At 48.7% G+C, this 20,677-nt stretch overlaps 1 protein-coding gene across 1 annotated transcript; it reads right to left on the reverse strand.

Annotated features, from left to right (window-relative positions):
• Positions 1-4,657: 4,657 nt before the first annotated feature.
• On the reverse strand, positions 4,658-20,155 carry SCD (stearoyl-CoA desaturase). The gene is made up of 6 exons (XM_007187359.3): positions 19,645-20,155; positions 18,838-19,120; positions 14,850-14,980; positions 13,651-13,856; positions 12,042-12,274; positions 4,658-8,617 (listed from the first exon to the last, which is right to left on the reverse strand). The coding sequence occupies exons 1-6, from the start codon at positions 19,669-19,671 to the stop codon at positions 8,418-8,420; spliced, it is 1,080 nt and encodes a 359-aa protein (XP_007187421.1). The 5' UTR covers positions 19,672-20,155; the 3' UTR covers positions 4,658-8,417.
• Positions 20,156-20,677: the final 522 nt, after the last annotated feature.

The raw sequence follows: 20,677 nt of genomic DNA on the forward strand, positions 1-20,677 counted from the left end.
GCTTCAAAATAACTGACGGCTCCCTATCGCTCACAAAAGCAAGTCTAAACTCTCCAGGCAGGCTTTCAAGGCTTCTCTCCACGTTGCGCTCCCACTCACCCACTCCTCCTGCAGGCTCCTGTTACCTCAGCCCTGACCGCTCTGAACACATTCCTGCTTCTGCTCTACCCTGTGACTATCCAGTCTTTAGCCTGTTTTGCTGATTCTTTGCTCGCTGTCTCTTACATGACAGGTGTTTGCACTATTGCAGATGAGAATAAAAATTAGCTCTGCCTACTGGCCTGCCGTGGTCAGCAAGGTCTCGTACTGCCTCAAAGGCAGTCATGGTTTAAGAGCCCATACTGATAATCCTGAGTTAAGGGGGCGCTGGGAGTGAGGGAGGAGAAAATCTCTCTACATTTTTTCGCAGCAGAGAAGCACTGGATTCTGTGCTGGGAAAGAAAGCACGGTGTTCTCCATTCCTATGTAAAACTCTCCTAGAATTCTATAGTGCAGATGTCTTCCCAGGTGAATGGTATTTCAGTATTTTCCCCATTCCAGTGAATGGCAAACTGAGGTCTAGGAGAGGCTGAGCTCTGAGTCAGGCTCCCCTCCCCAAAAAGGGCGGCAGCCGTCCTGTGATTCAAAGAGAGAGAGACTATAAGGATAGCACCTCCTGATTGGCGCAGACTGAGTCAGACAAGCTTGGGAGCTGCTGATTGGCTCCGGGTTGATCAGGCGCTGTTGGGCTGTTGTAAATGTAAATAGCTCTGTGACCGGCAGTAACCCCGGTGAGAGCGGGTGGAGAGGGAGGCTCTTCCTCTCCATTCACGTCTGCGCCCTGACAGGCCCAGACAGGCAGGCCCTTTAGCAGGGGGGCTGGGCAGGACAAGGCTAGGGCTTGTATCTTCGGAGATCTTAAGCTTGAGCTGAGAGTTAGAACACTCGCCTGCAGGTCTGAGCCAGGGCTGGCAGCTTCCACACAGAGCTGCTTCCTTTCTGCTCTCAGCTTTGACTGTTTAAGACAGGTTAATGGAATGTTCTGTGTGGGGACGGAGGTGTTGGAGGGCGCTAGGAGGGTTGTTTTATGGGGTAACATAAATGGCTGTGGTGGGTGTGCCACAGGGAGATGGAAGCCTGCCCTCCTCTGTTTCCTGGTCACAGAATCCTGTTTGTTGAAAAGGCAAGAGCAGAGGCAGAGCATAAGGCCAGAGGGGTTCCTGCTGCCCAGGTTTGTGCATTGACCGTCTTTCTACTAGAGGTGCAGCTTCTCCCACCCTCTACTCCGGGGGAAAGGGAAGTCTGTTGGGACTGGCTTTCTTGGAAGTAGGGAGCAGGAAAGGAACAAATGTGTACATGTTAAGAATAAAGGGTGAGGACTGCCCTGGTGGCGTCGTGGTTAAGAATCTGCCTGCCAATTCAGGGGACACAGGTTCGAGCCCTGGTCCGGGAAGATCCTACACGCCACAGAGCAACTAAGCCTGTGCGCCACAGCTACTGAGCCTGCACTCTAGAACCCGCGAGCCACAACTACTGAGCCCTCGTGCCACAACTACTGAAGCCCGCGAGCCTAGAGCCCGTGCTCCACAACAAGAGAAGCCACCACCATGAAAAGCCCACACACTGCAATGAAGAGAGTAGCCCCCGCTCAAGGCAACTAGAGAAAGCCCACATGCGGCAACGAAGACCCAACGCGGCCAAAATAAAATAAATAAATTTATTAAAAAAAAATTTTTTTTTAAAAGAATAAAGGGTGACCCTCACACATTGCTGGTGGGGAATGCTGCAGCCACTGTGGAAAACAGTTTGGTGGTTCCACAAAGAGTTAAACGTGGAATTGCCATATAACCTAGCAACTCCACTCTTAGGTATAAACCCAAATGAACTGAAAACAGGTACTCAATTACTTATACACAAGTGTTCATAGCAACACTATTCACAATAGTCAAAAGGTGGAAGAAACTCAAATATTCATCAACGATGAACAGAGAAACCAATTGTGATATATTTATGCAATGGTATATTATTTGGCAATAAAAAGAAATGAAGTAGTGATACACGCTACAGGGTGGATGACCCTCGAAAGCATTATGCTGAGAGGAGGAAGCCAGACACAGAAGGTCACATGTTGCAGGATTCTATTTATATGAAATATCCTGAATAGGTAGATCCATAAAGACAGAGAGCAGACTGGTGGTTGCCAGGGCCTGGCGGGAGCGGGGAGTTGGCCGAGTGGCTGTGGAACAAGTACAAAGTCTTCTTTTGGGGTGATAGAAAGTTTTCGGAACTGGATAGAGGTGGCGGTTGCACAACGTTGTAAATGGACTAAAATGTCACCGGATTGTTCACTTTAAAATGGCTAATTTTATGGTATGTGAATTTTACTTAAAACATATGTATATGAAACAAATACAGAGACCGAAGGGTGAGTCCTTACTGCTGTTCAGAATTCTCTGAGGATCCCGACTGCGGTGAGGAGCAATCTGCCCTTTCACTTTCCCTTTCCTCTGGTTGGTCACAGAGTTCTAAAGCCTGGCCTGACCCTGGCTGCTCCCTGCTCCTACGGGAGAGGGCCAGCAGGAGAGGGCCCCTCGGGCCCCTCGAGACAATCCTAGCTTGGACGCAGAAGCGCCGCGTGAGTCAGCACAGCAGACACTTGGGCTTTGTGAGCTCTCTGTGGCCTGGGTGCAGCAGGCAGGGCAGGCCTGGGCGGGGGAGGAGCAGGCCCGGGTCCCGAAAAGGGGAAGGCTGTGCCTCTAGCCACCCCAGTATAGAATCTCAGCTGCTTGGAACCTGCAATTAAGGCCTGTGGCATTTGCCCCAGAGTCAGTATGCAAGAATCAGCACTGTGCCCGCGGCTTAGTAAGTTACTATAGGTCACAGAATGCAACCCCACTCCCTGTGACACTTCACATGGTTTGTCGCAGAGACAGAATTCACAAGACATGAGATCTTTCCATAATTTTATCAAGCACTGATTGTTCAGGTGCAGGAGACATTTCTAAGAGAAGATGCCCTTAAGGATCTCAAAACGTGACAGCAGGGTGGAGTACGGTTTGCATAAGTATAGAGGAAATGTCAGCTATGCTTCTATGGTCTGAGAGCTTAAAACTCAGGGGTGGTTGAATGTTAAAACAGGTCATGATGTGGAGTGAGTGGGTTCTTCTGGACCAGAGGACGTGTCTGCAATTTGACTGAATAAATTAAGCTCCCTGCCATTGCAACCAGGCTTTGCCTCTGAGTATAAGTGAATATCACTGGGCATCTACTTGCATATATGAGATTTATGCACTCTGGGTTTATCTAATTTGTCATCTACTTCACACCCGCACGGAGAGCAGTTAATGAGCAAAGTTCTGGAGCTGGATCACAGCATCGTTGCTCACTCCCTCACAGTGTATTTTCTCTCCCAGTGAACTCAGTTCCCTCATCCGTAAAACTGGGGTAATAATAGCACCTGCTTTCCATACTGTGAGATAATGCACTGTCCAGCACTCACTACAGTGCCTGGCTATCGTGAATGTTATCACTGCGTCCACGGGTCTGGTGGACTCAGAAGTTGGATTTCCTGCATCAGAAGGTTGTGGGGTTTGTTGATGCCTGGCCTCAATCCCTCTATCTAATGTAGAACACGGTACATATATGGATTTTTCCAAGCAATCTGGTATCGCAAGTGTTTCATCTAGACTTGCTATGGTTTACAGCAGCTGTCCTTTCTCATGTGGCTGGTGTCTTTGTCTCCAAAGACAAAGGAGAGACTTGGAAGGAACAGTGCAATTATAGAACAACAGAAAAAATGGTCCAACCTGAACATTTTAAACAAAATAGAGGGAAAGGGGTGGAAAGCCAGATATTAAGCAAGTGCCACCGTCAACTTATTAAGGTCTGGCAAGGCCTCAATGAATATAGACTTGATGTTGGATGCTCAGAATCACTCTGAGAGAATCTTGCTTCTTGTCCAAGGTGAGGGTGACCTTACATTAGAAAGTGAAGGGGGCTGGTTCTGTGGAATGCTTAGAAGCCCAGGCATTGTCCAGGTGGCTTCTGTTGGAAAATGGAGCTTCTTCAAACTGTAAAAAGTCCTTCTCTTTTCCACATGAAGATTCTCAGATAAGGTAGTAAAAGCTAAAGCCTTTTCCACCTAATGATCATGAAGGCCTCTCTACCCCAAGAATTTACAAGCCTTCCCTGGGATTGTTTTTCCTGTCTTCCTGCTGTTGTTAATCAGCATTTTCAGGAAGCTACTCTATTAGCGGGAGGGACTACATTTCAGAGGAATGATTTGGATGGCCCAGCCTGGGTTGCCAGGTACAGGACTCTTTCCAGAGTGTCTCCTGCTGCTCCCTTCCTCTCTTAGTATCTCTGTTTTGGGTCCATGTGACCATGGGACACACAGGAGTCCTGACATTTCCCCAGGCCCGAAGTGCCAGCTGGTGTTAATGTGTTTGATCTAATGGCAGCAGACTACTGGCTTCCTGTTGCCAAGGCTGAGTTTAACCTAAAGTTACCCCTAGGAAGGGCAGGAGAGCAGGGCGGGTTACTGGGGTATGAGTCAACCATTGTGGCTTCTTGTACTTCTTTTTTACTCTTAAAGATATAGGAACAGGACATAAATAGGGTGGTGAATAAGTCCCAAGAGACTGAATCACAGCCAAAAAAACTCTCAAACACAGGGCAATCAGATTCACTTCACTTTTATTAGGAACAAACACAATCTCAGATCAGTACAACTAGCTTCAGAGTTGATATTAATAGAAATTATTCCAAAATTATTCTTAGGTCACAAATAACTACTATCCCACATAAAAAGGGAAAAATCCCACCCAATCAAGGAAAAGGTATCCTGTGTATGTTTCCATGGCAATGAGTTTATGCATTCTCAGATTTTGTCTGGCTAGTTATCCACCACTTATCTAATGGGTTTATTCAATCTCTCAGAGAGAACCGTATAGATCCATGATAGCATCCAGGACACATGGTTCATGGTGGACACAGTTCACGGTGGATACTGCTACTATAAAAATACTCAGGACTTAAGAGAATTCCTCTGCTGAAGGATCCCAAAATGCTTTATAAAAAGCATTAGTCACGCCTCAAAACTGCCCTTTGAGGTAGGTCAGTATTATTATCTCATTTTAACAGAAGGAAAACCGAGGCACATTATAGTTAAATGACTTGCCCAGGGTCACACAGCAAGTCCGTGGCACAGTGGTAGGAGAGGCCCTGGCCTTAACCACCCGTGTAACCTTGACATCGTGCTTTCTTTAACTTTTCACGCTGACCCATTTGAGCTACACTTACAGAGAATACACTCAGGATACTAGCTAACTAGGAGAAAAAGTTTCCATTTTAAATGCTACAACCATCTTTTAATATTAAAAAAAAAAATTATAAGTCAAATACATTCAAATTCCTTCCACCCTCCATCATATGTGGGCAATTAATAAAAACAGCCCTAAGAAAAGTTTCCAAAACAAAGCCCAGAAGGGAATCCTGCAAACAGCTATACTGATAATTCTCCAGCCAGGCCCCCTTTTCTACTAGCCACTTCTGCAGGCTCTCAGGTGCAAAAGAACTCCACAGAGGGAGCAGGGAGGAAGCAGAGCAGGCTCAGATGCAACACTGATTAAAAAAGATGTAAGGCACCCAGATAAGTTGTCAGCACGCCCACAAAGCAAGGACTGTTAGAAACTGGACCCCATCCAGCCTTGTGTAGGGTCATGGTATAGATCAGATCCATTGAACACAATTAGAATAGAAAGATAAAAGTTGGTTTTGATCATCAGGTGTAAAGCAGGCCTCTGATGACCTGTGGAATTAAAACTACCCCACAGGCATTTCCAAGGGGTAGGTACTTGGGTCAGTGGATCTAAACTACAGTGATCTTCCATTAGATTTTTTTCTACTGAGAGGAACAGCTCAAAAGACAAGGATGCCTTTAGTCCAGCCCAACCCCTGTGGCCTCCATCTATTCAATTAATACAGAAAGAAATGCTCTCCTCCCTTCCATCCTTGGGGCTCAACAGTGGACAGAGCATTTGGTACCGTACATTTCCAATCTTAATAGAGTAAAGCCAGGCTTCTGCATTGACGACTGAGGTTACAGGGACAGGAGTGGCCCAAGGTTCTCAGACACTGATGTTTCTTCAGAACTCCTCTATACTATTGTCTGCCCTAGCCTGTGTTGTGGGGAATGCTGGTTAGTTTGCTGAACAGAGATGCTGTTCAACAAAGTTCATGGCATCTCACATCCCAAGTCTCAGCCAAAGCTTTGCTGTATACCCTAGCTCCAGGGGCCGGGACCTCCTTTTGAGTGAGGCACTTTGGAACTCGCCTTTGCTTCTTGTGCTTCCCAGTGAAGACTTGGCTCCTCCCACTTCTGCAAGCATTGCACTGTCAGCTGGGAGCACTGACTCAGGCTGGGCAGGCTTACTGAGTAAGCAGGAGGCATCCAGCATCCTCTCTGGTTCTGACCGAGACACTGGAGACTAAAAACAAACCCTCTTTTGCTCCATGGCTGGCTCACTGGCACAACATGAGCATTTGGCTTGGCTGTGCCTCATGAGAAGGAATGCCTGTGCGCAGGATGTCTCCAGCGGGGTTTGCTAGCCTTGTCTTGAGTCATCAGTGTGGTGGGGAAGCACAAGGGTGTAGGTGGAGACTCTGGAGGCCAAGTGAAAGTGGCAGCTTGCTCAACTTTATAAAGAGAAACAGTGGTTCAGCTACCCAGCTGCCTGGACCACAGTAGCCATCACTGCCTCTGAATACACACAAAGGAGGCTTGCCTATCCAGAGAAAGAAGAAAACATTGGGGAGGAGACAGAACTGGCAGGAGAAAATGGACAGACAGGGCAGAGCCAGGAATCCATAGTCAGGGTAGTTAAGAGATTCCTACCCCTCCCCCCAGGCAGTCCTATACTTTAGGCTAGAAGTTAACAGAGAAGGAATGAGTGAAAGGGTTCAACACTGTGGGGAGAAGCCTTCTAGTTCTTTCTCAGTCCAAGGAGAAATTGAAATTAATGAAATGAACCCAACATCTAACTTGTTTGTATAACCAGCTTCCATATTAGGACACCCAATAACTTACTCAGTAACCTTCCAAATCCCACAGCCATGTGTTCTCAGAGCCCTTCTTTTGTAATGTTCCCTCTTAGGAACTGCCTACAGACCCTGCCCCTCAACCTCTCCATCTCCTGTCCAGCAGTGAGAGGAAAGGAGACAACCCGCCTAATTCTTCCTCTTCTTCAAGCCCCACTCTCCTTCAGAGGGAAATACTCTAAAAGGATTATTTTAATATTCCAAGCAAAGTACCCATGGACATATAGCTCTATGTTTGACCCAACTCCACCTCCTAAAATCCTTTCTTTTTTGGGAGGCAGCTATGCTCACCACTGTACCACCAACACATCTTTTTTTGGATGTCTCAAAATGCTGAAGCCACCTTATTGCTATGAGGGGAGCTGACCACGCACTATACCAAAGATGGCACAGCAGAGAGATGAAAGAATTTTGATGGTTCCATGAGCTACTGGAGTCACCAATTCTGGAAACAACCAACCTCAAGATTTCTTGTTATCTGGAATAAGAAATCTTCCTGTTATAAAAGAAAGAAAAAAAGTCCTTCCCCAGCAGAGACCACTTTTATCGTAAACTAAATGCTTGTTCTTTATCCTCAGCCTAAAGTATATTGGGACATTGAGATTTGCTTTTGAGTTCTAGCATTGCCAAGCTCCACGGCCATTCCCCAATCAGAGTCAGGAGAGAAAGGAAGCATGCTGGCTGGTGGGCAGGCAGCTGGGTGTCCGATCACAGCAGGAGCTTCCTGCCTTGTTTCCCACTTCAACTCATCCTTATTTATCAATCATATCATGCATGCTAACTCTCTCCCCTGACAATTTACCTGCTTTCAAAGCTTTGTGCCAATAAAGTTATTTTTCCATTTCATATAGCAAAAGCCTAAGCTGAAGCTAACTGGGGGCCTTCCCAGAAGATTTTGTCATATCTCTAGCTTGAGCCACCCACCTTAAAGCTCAGGACAGCTCAAGGAAAGGGTTATCTGGGGCAAAGACCACTAGTTTTGGACTCTAGAAAGGTTGTCTAGGCTTTGGAAGCTGGAAACCCACCAATGACTGACCAGCTGCTTGCCTGGGGGGCATTGAGGGGGAAGAGAAAGGAAGGTGATAGGAACAAAACAAAGGGAAGGATAATGGGAGTAGAAGAGAAAGAAGAAAAGAAAAGAAATAAGAACATGAGCTTAGCATCATAAAGGCAGAGTTGTTGGCTTTCAATTTTAAAAGAAAATTTAAAAGAATACTGTACTGGAATGGGTTAACGTCATCATCTTTAGCATCCTGGTAGCATTATTCAGTAGTTAATAAACAGAACATTAAACCTCTGCCCAGCTGGCTTTTGGAAAAGGAAACCGAGGGACCCCAAATTCAGCCACTCTTGTAGCTTTCATCTCCAGTTCTTTTAATCCTGGCCAAGACGGCAGCCTTGGATACTTTCTTTCGGTCGTAAGCCAGACCGACGGCAGCCATGCAATCGATGAAGAATGTGGTAAAGTTGATGTGCCAGCGGTACTCACTGGCAGAGTAGTCATAGGGAAAGGAGTGGTGGTAGTTGTGGAAGCCCTCACCTGGAACAAAGCAGAGAAAAGTTATGGAGCTACACTGGATTGCTGGCTTCTTGATCTTGGCACTCTGGTTACCTAGCGGAGTACCTCAAACCTAGTAGAAACCTGCCGCTGTTGAATGAATGAATGAATGAATGAATCCAGTCTTTTAAACTCTGAACCAAACAGATTCCCTCAGAGGCATCTTAAGAAACGACTGGGGAGACCCTGGTCACCATGGCTCTCTGGGAGCCTTTGTGGGAGGAGGACGGGCAGTTTCTGAGAGGATAAGATGATTTGAGAGAAACTTCTATCACTGGGAGTGGATTTTAGACTGGAAAATTCCAGAGCTTCACTAAATATTGGTATGAGACCCTAAAGGCTCTGTGTATACATGCATGTGTTAGGGTGGGGAGAGGAGAGAGTCCACAATGAAGAACCTTTGCTGTGTTTCTTACAAAGGTGAGCAAAGGAGTACACCTGTCCCCACTGCAATGGGTACTCTCTCCAAGGGTGGAAGGTACCAACAGAATTGGGCAGCAACAGTCAAGTCAGAAGAAAGAAGGCCCAGCCCATGGGCCCAAGTTTCCTCAGCCTCTGCTGGTTCAGAGTAGACTGCTCTGGCTTCTAATTCTTTGAGCTTTGACCCTAGGGTGGGGGGTGAGGCTGATAAACAGAAGCTCTCTGAGGGAATAAGAATCAAAAGGCTTAGGTAGTCCCTGTAAGCTCTAAGATTCTGAGATGAGCAGTTCACTTTGCTGGATAGAGGAAAATCAAAGAGCTTCTGGATTCAGGATAATTTCTGTAATGCATCAAGCTGTGGAAACTCCAGACAGGGAGTTCTCTAATCTGCGGCAGGATCTTCTTTCTGAACCTCATTCAATAATAACAACACCGACCCTTATGAGGCTGGGGTAAAGCTGGGTAAAGAAGAGCTAATGGGGACTTCCCTGGTGGCGCAGTGGTTACGAATCTGCCTGCCAATGCAGGGGACACGGGTTCGAGCCCTGGTCCGGGAAGATCCCACATGCCACGGAGCAACTAACCCCGTGCGCCACAACTACTGAGCCTGCGCTCTAGAGCCCCTGAGCCACAACCACTGAAGCCCGCGTGCCACAACTACTGAAGCCCACGTGCCGCAACTACTGAAGTCTGCGAGCCACAATTACTGAAGCCCAGGCGCCTAGAGCCCTCGCTCCTCCGCAACAAGAGAAGCCACCACAATGAGAAGCCCGCGCACCGCAACGAAGAGTAGCCCCCGCTCGCCGCAACTAGAGAAAGCCCGCGTGCAGCGATGAAGACCCAACACAGCCAAAAATAAATTAAAAAGAAAAAAAAGAATAGCTAGTAAAAGAGTGTGCTGAGCCCTTTGAAGATGAAAGAGCCCCAGTAGAGTAATAATGGCATTAATAACCAAAAAGGAAGGAAGTCCTGCGATGGGAAAGACACCATCCAGGGCATCATCTCAAGGTACGTCCTTTCTCTGACTATCCACAGTGTGGATCATCAGTTTATCCAGTGTGAACTGAGTAGGAGGGTAGGAAAACCCCAAGGCTAAAGGTACTGATGGAGGATTACTAATTTCCATAAACGGCTTTGCAGCTAGGCTCTGTATAAGCACTAGCCAGGCCCACACTTATCAGATTTAAACTGAATCAGACACACACACACACACACACACACACACACACACACACACACGTTGCCATGGGAGGAAAAAAAGTGGAGGAAGGTCAGTGGGCGAAAGAAGGATGAGACTTTGCAACTGGGGCAGCAAGATACAGCCCAAGAGAGGCTCAAGGGGTGAGGCCAGCTTTAGCAGAGAGAAGAAGAGCATGTGACTGCGGGGGAGGTAATTCAAGAAGAAAAAGATTAGAATGGCAGGGCAGCAGGCTACTGGAGAACAAAGGGTGAGGTGATAAGCGGGGAGAGCAGGTATGGAGGAATGATAACCGAGACAAAGTAAGCTACTGGCAGCCACTTTGAATGGATGTTCATAAAGAGGCTGGGGCTGGGGAAGACAGATCTGTTTGCAGGACAGGACCGATCTCATTCCAGAAACTTCCATAATGTTCATGAATTTTCTATGAAAATAGCCTGTATGATTGATTTCAAACATGGTTCAGAGTAAGAACATGGACAACAGTACAAGGTGTCTGAAAGGAGGGGGAAGGTGCATGAAAGTTAAAAAGAGATAAAAAAATGTCTTTAGTGCAGATAGTAAAAAAAGATGGTCAGGGTTGAGAATATAAAGGAAGGTTTTAAAGAGAACAAAGCGAAGGCTAGGCTGTGGTGTACGTAAATGTGTGGAGCAGGGAGGTTGCCTCGATATGCTGAATGACCAACAGCACTGATGACCGGTGTGGAAGAGGCCATGGGGTCTGCTTAAGGAAATCTAATTTCAGGCCTTAGTCAAGGTCTATATTTAGTTGAAAAGAGTGACGGACAAAAAAAAAATGGAGACAGATTGTAGAACCCTGTTGCCTTAGACTCTGGCTATTGGAACTGGAATGGTATAAATAAATTCTTGAATAGTCAGCATTAGATCAGTGAGCAGGTACTTGTGATCAAACTAACTGCTTTACTGGGAGTTCCCTAAGCCACGTTGAGGGGAGGGAGTGTTCCCAGCACAGAAGAGGAGCAGAAGAGAGAAAAATAAAGGACAAGAGATGAGAATGGTAGGTGGTGATAAAGGGCCACCAACAGTTGCTTTGATGTCCTTCATACTGGCATCACCAAGCAATAAGGCATGAAATACACTTCAAGTATGGCCTCTCTGAAAATAGCAAGGTGACAAAAGAGAAGCTTATTGAATTAAATGACACCTATTTGTTCTACATGTTGTATAGCACGTCTAAATGTAAAACACTAGGCTTACCAGCCACCCAGATCAGAGATGACTGGAAAAAGGCCAACCCAAAGGGGCTCATCATACATAGCATTTGGGGATTGTGCTGGAACCTGGAATCAAAGGCATTGTTATTATTCACCCTTTTCTCATTTATTTATTTATTTTTGGCTGCATTGGGTCTTCGTTGCTGTGTGCGGGCTTTCTCTAGTTGCGGCGAGCGGGGGCTACTCTTTGTTGCAGTGCACAGGCTTCTCATTGCAGTGGCTTCTCTTGTTGCGGAGCACGGCCTCTAGGCGCGTGGGCTCAGTAGTTGTGGCTCACGGGCTTAGTTGCTCCGCGGCATGTGGGATCTTCCCCGACCAGGGCTCTAACCCATGTCCTCTGCATTGGCAGGCGGGTTCTTAACCACTGCGCCACCAGGGAAGTCCCTCACCCTGTTCTCTTTACATAGGACTTGCTGCTTAATTCTCAAGGATTTTTAATATTGCCCCTTAGTTTTATAGTGTAAAGACAGAGAGGGGTCATAAAATAGGTGAATCTGGTTTTTCTGGCTCCTAGCCTAATACCCTAAGCTGCAGACCACTAGATGTGACTTACCTACAGCTCCCAGTGAAACCAGGAGATTCTCTCGGGGGTTAATGGTCTTGTCATAAGGGCGATATCCGTACAGGTGGGCAGCACTGTTCACCAGCCAGGTGGCATTGAGCACAACGGCATAACGCAAGAAGGTGGCGACTAACAGGCTGTGTGGAAAAGTTTCACCCCAGCAGTAGCAGGGCACGAGTGTGGGCAGGATGAAGCACATCAACAGGACAGCGGGTTTGTAGTACCTACATTGAGAGATCACACGCCCGGTCAGTGGAGAGAGGACTCTGAGACCTACTTGATTTTCTATTCTCACACGGTTGGGCTGTCTCTTTCTTTCTACATTGTGAGCACAATGTGGCAGGAAACAGAGCAAGAGGGAATGGGGTGGGAAATCTTCTGAGAATGTAGTGTTATTATCATACTTCTTAGATGAGGTAATGAGGGGTTAAATGACTTTTCTAGGGTCACACCACCAGACACCGGTGGAGCAAGGATTGGAATGCTTTGTCTCCTGACTCTAAATCCATTGCTCTCTTTTACTACAGCATAATACCACTTTGGTAAAACAGGTGGGTCCAAATTACAGACTGAGTTCTCCTTCCCGGGTTTTTCCATCCTGCCTTTGGGCTTCCTTTCTCTTTATCAGTGCTCTTGGCAGATAGATGCCTGCAGGTCTGTCCCTCTGGAGGCCCTGTCCCATTCTTCATTCTCCCAAATGTACAGCAGGCCACTGACATTCCGAGGGAGCTGATTTCCTACATCCCTTCAGCAGTCAAGTCTGATCCTCTTGTATCATTAGTAACCCCTGCTTCCAGCTCCTCTCCACTCCTACCACCACTTCCCTGCACGGATCCCCACTACCTCCCCACCTGTGGCCCTGCTTCCCACCTCTTTAGCTCAAGGCCTTCTTTCACCTATCCCCAGAGTGACCTTTCTAAAGCACACCTCCAACCATGCCACATTCTGGCTCAAAAGCCTTTTCAGGGTTTCCTATTGCCTGGGTTAAATTAAACCTCATCTGCTTTTAAGAATCCAGAAGAATGGCATCGGTTTCCCTTTCTAGCCTTATTTCCTACCACACCCTGTACTTCAAAGGACTCTGTTGCTGGAACACACTTCAGCTCATTCTTTCTGTTTGCACTGTCCCCACCTCCCCACCTGTGAAAATCTCTATCCATCAGTGGATTCCAAAGCTACTTTCTTCATAAGCCCTTCCCTGATGTCCCCACTCTGCAACCTCCCTCCCCTTTGTGCCTCTCCTGGGTATGGAAAATATTTTGCCACGTATCATAGGTATTTGGACACTTGGCTTATCCCTCCACTCCCCAATAAGCTATGAACTCCTTGAAGGTAAGGACCATGACACATTCAGCTTTGTATCCATGACCGTCCTAGGTCAACAAACATTTGTTGAATTTAATTGGTTTAGATAGCTCAGAGAGAAAGAAACAACAACAGTTTATGGCTATGGGCCTGTGGGCTATTAAAAATTAGGGTTTTAAATTATAATTTGGGATATGGAAACCCAGTAAATTTCTCAGCTCATGTTGACAAGTCCCAGGAGAAAAAAGTGGGTCACCAAATGCCAGGTCCCCAGCTCCATCATCATGTCACTCACCTCCTCTGGAACACCAACAGCTTCTCAGCTTTTAGGTCAGATAAGTTTAGCAAACCACCCTTCTCTTTGACGTCTGGGTGTTTGCGCACAAGCAGCCAACCCACGTGAGAGAAGAAAAAGCCACGTCGGGAATTGTGGGGATCAGCATGTGTTTCCGAAAACTTGTGGTGGGCACGGTGATCTCGAGCCCATTCGTAAACGTCATTCTGGAGGAACAGAGAAGAGGAATGAAGGCCTGAGGAGAGACACCCTCTCAGGCGAGTTCCAATGGCTGGGGAGTCTGCACAATCTCTTCCTTCTTTTGCCCCACAGGGACAACGTGGGGAGCCTTCAAGGCATTAAGTGCTATGGCAGAGATGATTATGTAACCGTGGGATATTGCCATGGAGAAGGGGATTAATTTGGTTTCCTTGTTTTTTCCTCTTGCTCCAAGCTAAGCCTTGCACTACATGCTATCCTTTACCCTCTGCTACTGCTTAATAACTATGAGTTCCCTTTCTCCAATTTCCTTCATTCTATCTCTGCTATAAACTTCCTGCTTCAACAAACCTCAACACTTGACTTAGGCAGCCTGGTAGCCCAACATAGGACCATAGCGTTGGTCTACCTAAACCCTCAGTGACACAATTTCCCCATCTGTGAAATGGGGATAACGATAGCAGCTACCTCCTAAGATCGTTGTGAGGGTTTAATGAGGTAATCTATGACAAGTGCTTAGAATAGTGCCAGGCATATAGTTAGCACTATAAAAGTGTTTGATCTTCTTACCTGAAAACAACAGAGTTCATGAATCTGTGAAACATTAACTTCAGCCCCATTGTGGTGGAGTCCTAAGACATTAAAGTAGTGAATGTCTTGTTCAATGTCTGCCAGGGAAACCAGGGTCAGTTCCTGCCTTCAGTTCCTGCCTTATGCACTTATGAAGGACCACAGTGGCCAGACTTTGTGATAACAGAGGATCAAAAATGACCCTATACACTGAGAGTATTTCCTCTTTATCTCCTACCTCCCTTTTCCAGTCACTCAGAAGTAAACTTATGTTTTATGGACTTCAGGACTGAACTTGAACTTGACTATAAGGAGAAAGTGAAGTGGCTGTCCAGGTGCTGCTCCTCTCCAGGCACTGATCGCCTCCATTCTGCCCCCAGATCGTCAATAAAGAGTGAGGAAAAAAGAGCTGAGCACAGTTGGCTTCTCACCTGGAATGCCATCGTGTTGGCGATGATCAGGAAGAGCCGCAGGGGCAGCCGAGCTTTGTAACTTCGGTGACTCCACAGGCGATGGGCTCCTGCTGTGACGCCCAGGGCACTAATCAGATAGTAGAAAAACGCTGCCAGGAGAAGACAGGGCAGGGAGTCATTAATCTGGGAAAGCATTCACATGATGTTCTCCTCAGGTCAGAGTCTGTGTGTTCTTTAGCCTCCGAGTGAGGATCTGCTTTTTCCTGAACTCCAGGGATACCTTGATCTCTTAGGCTCCTTTGATTTTATCACTTGAAAAATACCATCACCTCTCATCCTCTCAACCTAGGAGCTGGAATAAGCTTAGGAGTCCCAGGAACTTCAGAAAGGCAGGACAGAGAAGAGGGCTCTTACCCCCCAGCCACTTGGCATTCTCATTCGTGAAGGACACTCTCCCAGATCGCATCTCCTCTGACCTTCTGCTAACCTTCTCCAAGGTTTGAAGGACCACAGACTACTCCTGCAGTGCTTAAGACACATAAGCAAGGATGGTATTAAAATATTTAACAGACAGTATGGTCTGGGCACTGACCAATTCAAGGGTCCCTGGGTTCTAGGGGACATTAAGGGGGCTCAGAACTAGGGCTATTTACCAGCTGGTACAAAAGCATTTCAATCTTTTAGCAGGTGGTGTGGCCATAGGAGGGGAAAATTTGCCCTGTATGTAAGTCATAGCTGCACAGCGTCTTAAGCTTCGCCAAGGATTTTATATTCTCCGATTCACTGGATACCTTGAATGGGGTTTAATATCCTCACTTTGCAGTTGAAGAAATAGAAGCTCAGAGAAGTTAAGTGTTTATCTGTCGTCACATGGCAAGTAAGAAATGGAGCCAAGATTTGAAACTAGATTTTCTGTCAATAAGCAGTTTATGTTCGAAAGTCTGGCACAAGGATGTGTACCATCCACCTCCCCAAGATAGGCACAAGGTTCCTGTGTCTCACCTTTGCCATGTCCCTCTGCCAGCCCACACTCCCTCTGCCAAGGCTAATTCTAGATAATAGCGGCACGGACTCAAAGCTGTGGGTGGAGCACCCCAATGCTGTCCTGCCTCACCTTCCTGGAGGCCTGCAGGCTCCGGGGGCGCCAGACAGAGTCTCTAACTGGGAGGCGGGTTGCTTGGCATACCTACCTTCCTCTGTTCAGTAACTCTAGGAGGCAGGGGCTGAGGCCTTGGTAGAGCAGTGACTGTTGACAATGTTTCATTCCTAGGGAAGCAGCTAGAAACAATGGATCCTCAGTGGCCACTGAACTTAGTTGCAGTTGGAGACACCACACATTGTAACAAATCGTCCTGTGTTCTTCAGCCATAGATAGCAGTTTCCTAAACAAGCTCCCACCCCACCCATCTTCCTCTACCCTATCCTATTCCTCCTACAGGATGGGGAGGAGAGCCATGGAGCTAGAGTCTGTCCTAGGGAGAGCTCTACCCACAGTCCCTCTGGGCTGAATTAGGGCCCCCTATGATTTGCTGGTCTCCGGCCACGTGGTAATATCCTCCCACGTGCAGTATCTTGCCTGCACCTGCACCTGGATAAATGACAGTTGAGCTACAGCCCGCCAATCACTAAGGGTGAAAAAAAATGTCTTTGGGCACAAAAGAAGAAGCACTCAGCTCAGAAGCAAGGAAGTTATTGGGGCTGTTTCATGCCACCGAAGACCCTGGCAAGTTGACTCAGAAAGCACATAAGATCCTTGCATTAACAAAGGAATTGGGAAAAGCACCCAAGCCCTCTGGTGCCTTTTTCTCTAAGGCTTATCTAATAGAAGGCCTTGTGTCAGCTGGAAATTCATTCTCTATTAAAGTCCAAATTGATGGTTAAGCAAAACCTCATAGCTTTAGTCCTAAGAAAGAGACTGGAGAAGTTTTGCCCCATGGCATCTCAGCGTAGCCAGAGATATCTCTTCAGCCCTTCCCTCAGGGCTCTTCTGAGACAAAATTGCTCAAAATTGCTCAGTCATGAGAAATGCTGGAATCACAACCATTTGCTAATTTAACACTGTCCTTAGGGATAAAACAAGAAAAGGTAAAGCCAAGCTCCTGAACGCCGAAGGACCCTCTGACCCTCCCTCCAACCCCCTTTTGTTCCTTAAGAGTTCTGATATCCCCATACCAAATCGGTCATTCCGTCAGCTAAGCCATCCACCACAGGGCCCAGGGACAGGAGTAAAATAGTCACAACTCATCCAGTCTTTGTGTGACACATTTCTCTGTCCAAAGGCACAGCACACACCCATGGGCAGGGCACCAAAAAGGTAGCGGGCACAGCCCTGGTTCGGGGATAGCATTCTGCCCCCTGCGCTAGCAGCCGAGGAAGAGGAGTGAGCAGCAGCGGTCTGGCCAAACTCTGGACTTTACGAGAGGCATACAGGGAGACCTGAGGCTGGAAGGGGCTTGCAGGTGACTAAACACCTGGTGAAGACTCCTCTACTGGGGAGAAGGGGTAGAAAGAGGGGTCCACAGTCTCCCTGGGGAATCCTTGTCCCTGCTCTTGATTCCTCACGCTGAACTAAAGTTCTGCTGGGTCCTCAGAAGGGCTATAGAACAGATGTCCCCCTCCCCTCACAAATATAAGAGCCCTTCCTGGTCTGCAGATGAACAGATTTCATCTGCATGTGGCCGGCCCCAGCAATGACACACGTGTAACTTAAGGAGCACTACCTTTCTAATCTCAAAAAATGTACTGTCGTCCCCAGTGTGTATCTGGAAAAATTGAGAGAGGGGATCTACCCAGCTGCATTTCTCTGTCTGTGGCACCAAGAGGATTCCCCAAGACAAAGCTCCGTGGACCTCTTTAGTCTAAAAGCAACTTTATACTAAAGAGGTCCTGGAGGACTCGGCTGAGACCTGCCTGCTGGCCCTACTACATAACTCCCTTCCAAGAGTGCAGCTGTCTGCAAGTGCCCTGCACCCCGGACTGCTCTGGAAATCCTACAGTTGCTTCCTGGAGAGGGAGTTCTGGCCCACCCCCCTCAGACAGTGGCGATGTGGGTCCCCTGGGTCTTTAGGCTTCCCTGCTCTCCCCTTCCGAAGTCAGACTTACGGTGGCAGAGGTGGAAATGCCCTCAGCGCATGTGTGTGTGCAGGGGGCAGGGCCCTGCTCTCCGCCCAAGCCCATGGATTCCTGAAAGAGCTGAGCTAAGGGCAGGGCAGGGATGCACTGGGGACTGTCTCCCTCACTGCAGCAGCCTGAAGGCCAGGGCTACCCAGGCTCAGGAGAGAGGGGCTGGAGCAGGATGAGTGGGGAATGGGACATGAAACACTTCTTTAACCTTATCTCATTCTAAGAACATTTTGTTGAGTGGCATGTGCAGTCCCCTGGAGACCTACATGGAGTCACAGAGCAGCGAATCTGTGTAACTTGGGTTACGCAGGAGACTTCTTCACCTGTCTATGTAACTAAGGAGACTGACAGGGCCAAGGGTCAGGGCAAAATAATTTTGTGGATGACCACCGCTCTGTTCCTCCCTCTTCTACTAACTCTTCCTGAGTAGCTTCTCTCGCTATCCCATGACTGTGCTCAGCATATACCCTCTAAAGCCACTAGTCTAGTCCCATGTCCCCATGCCTCCCAGGTAGGGACCTTGATTCTTTCGTGGCTGGCAGGGCTGGGACAAGTAGTCAAGCAAAAGACTTGAAACAGAAAACCTCTTTCCGGGAAAGCTGACTCTCTGGCACAGTTCTGCTCACTTCAAAACCTGCGGCCCATGGTCTCAGGGGTCCCTCCCCAACACCCAAATTAAAGGACCCCCAGAACTGACACTCCTGCATCCCAACCCCCCTAGGCTCTGTTCCCAGCCCACCCAGCCTCTCAGGACACCAAAGAGAAATGGCTGGGAAAACCTCAGCCTGGAAGGGCTGGTGTTTCTGCTCTATGTAAGATCCTGCTTTATCAAGAGTGGAGAGAACCTGGGGTACTGGGTCAGGAGGACAGGGGAAAGTCTTACCCCAGAGCAAGGTGTACATTTTGCAGGTGGGGATCCATGTGATCCCATACAGGGCTCCCAAGTGTAGCAGAGACATGAGGATGATGTTTCTCCAAACATACTCAAGCTTGGGATTTGGGCCCTCCTTATCCTGGTAGCTTGGGTCATAGATGTCATCTCTTATTTCAGGGCGGATGTCTTCTTCCAAGTATAGGGGAGTCTTCTCCAGCTTGCCCCCTCCATTCTGCAGGAGCCTGGCGGGAGGCGCTGTGATAGTGGTGGTGGTTGTGTAGGAGCTAGAGATCTGGAAGGGAGAGGAAGTGGAGGGTCAGGAGAGAGGAGAGGACACGTGGACATAGTAGGGGCCACTTCACTCGCTAATCAAGCTGGGGGAAGGGCGGGGTATAGGCACAGACCTGGCCCCAATACCCACGTTACCTGAGGGCAAGGTCTATCCCAGATGGAAGAGAGGGAAGTCCCTAGGAACGGTGCAGAGAGACTGGGGAGGGGGGTGAAACCTCAAGGTGAAAGGGAAATAGGAAAGAGGAGTAAAACACTCGCACCCCAACGAACACACAAAGACAAGCCCGCACGCCTACATACGTAAGAGTACCGGCACGACCAGATTTTTCTTTAAAGCTTAAGAAACAAAAGTTGGGGACCTAAGTTCCCAAATTACAATCCCCATTCCCAACAAATTGAAGGCAGTACAACTCGCAAAAGATGGCTGTGTGCAGAGATCTCAACTCTCTTCCCCCACCGAGTCACTTAGAAGCCCGACCAGCGCCGGCGAACCCGCGGTCTGGGGGCCATTACTTGGAAGCTCACCTCCTCCTGCAGCAAGTGGGCCGGCATCTGGGCTCTCGGACGCTGGGATCACTTTCCCAGGGCTGAGACTGCGGAGCGGAGTTCGGGGCAGCCCGAACTGAGGGTAGATTAGTTCCCGAGGCCGCTTTTGCACGGCGATCCGCGGCGCTGCGCTCGGAACCCTTTGCTGCACGGTGCGCGCTGGATCGGTGTCCGGACCCGACCTGCTGTGCGTGGATCTCCCCAAGCTGGTGATTTAAAGGCTAAAGCTGGCAGTGGGTGACCGGGTCCCGTATTTCCTCAGACCCTTTTATTCGTTGCCAACAAGGGGCAAAGTAAGCAGAGTTGGCTCACCGTGGGAGATCCGCATGGGCGGGAGAGGGGAGGAGACGCAAAAATTGGATGCTGCAGACACACCGCGGCTTGGCCGCCGCAGCCCCTGCCTCTGGCCCTGCCCCTGGGGAAATTCTAATGGGCTTCTGTAGACTCTGGCGCGTCATTGGCCGAAGGGAATTTGGTGCCACCTCGTCCTGCCGTTGCCATTGGCTCGGCGCAATCTGCTGTTTCCTCTGCCGCGAGCTCCTCACTCCCCCTCCCCTCCCTTTCTCCTTCTAGGCTTCTCTTCCACCGGCCGCTGGGCCTCTGCCCGGCACCCCGCCGCCTCGGAGGCGCTCGGAAGGGTCCTCTCTGGAAGAGGGAGAGGACCCGATAGGGGAACTGGAAACGGGGGGTGGGTGCCAGCCCAGGACTGGCCCCGGGCACTTCGCGAATGGATGGGCACTGGGGAAGTTTCCCGGGGAGGAGTGGGGAAGCCACACGGACGACCACTACACACAACTGCACCCCCGCCTTCCCGCTCGCCGAGACGCGTAGGAGGGGAGACTTGCTTTCAAGCCCGGGGTCGCGGGCTGCGGGCCCAGCGAAGCCCCGCCTCTCTCCGTGCGAGCGCTCAGGGGGTGGGGGGGGCCGGTCGGTCCGCGGCGAAACAATGGCTCTGCCCCGCCTACCAGCGGCGCGGCGCTAACCCCGGACTGCTGAACCCGCGGGTCTCCAG

The sequence above is a fragment of the Balaenoptera acutorostrata genome, chromosome 16, assembly GCF_949987535.1.
Source record: "Balaenoptera acutorostrata chromosome 16, mBalAcu1.1, whole genome shotgun sequence".
Classification (NCBI taxonomy): Eukaryota; Metazoa; Chordata; class Mammalia; order Artiodactyla; family Balaenopteridae; genus Balaenoptera; species Balaenoptera acutorostrata.

Bases quoted from the DNA above. Each gene is read 5' to 3' on its own strand.
- SCD (XM_007187359.3), bottom strand. From the start codon at position 19,671: ATGCCGGCCCACTTGCTGCAGGAGGAG. The intron at 19,121-19,644 runs GTGAGCTTCCAA...TCTCCCTTCCAG, and splicing joins CCCACTTGCTGCAGGAGGAG to ATCTCTAGCTCCTACACAAC. The intron at 14,981-18,837 runs GTAAGACTTTCC...TTCTCCTGGCAG, and splicing joins AATGTACACCTTGCTCTGGG to CGTTTTTCTACTATCTGATT.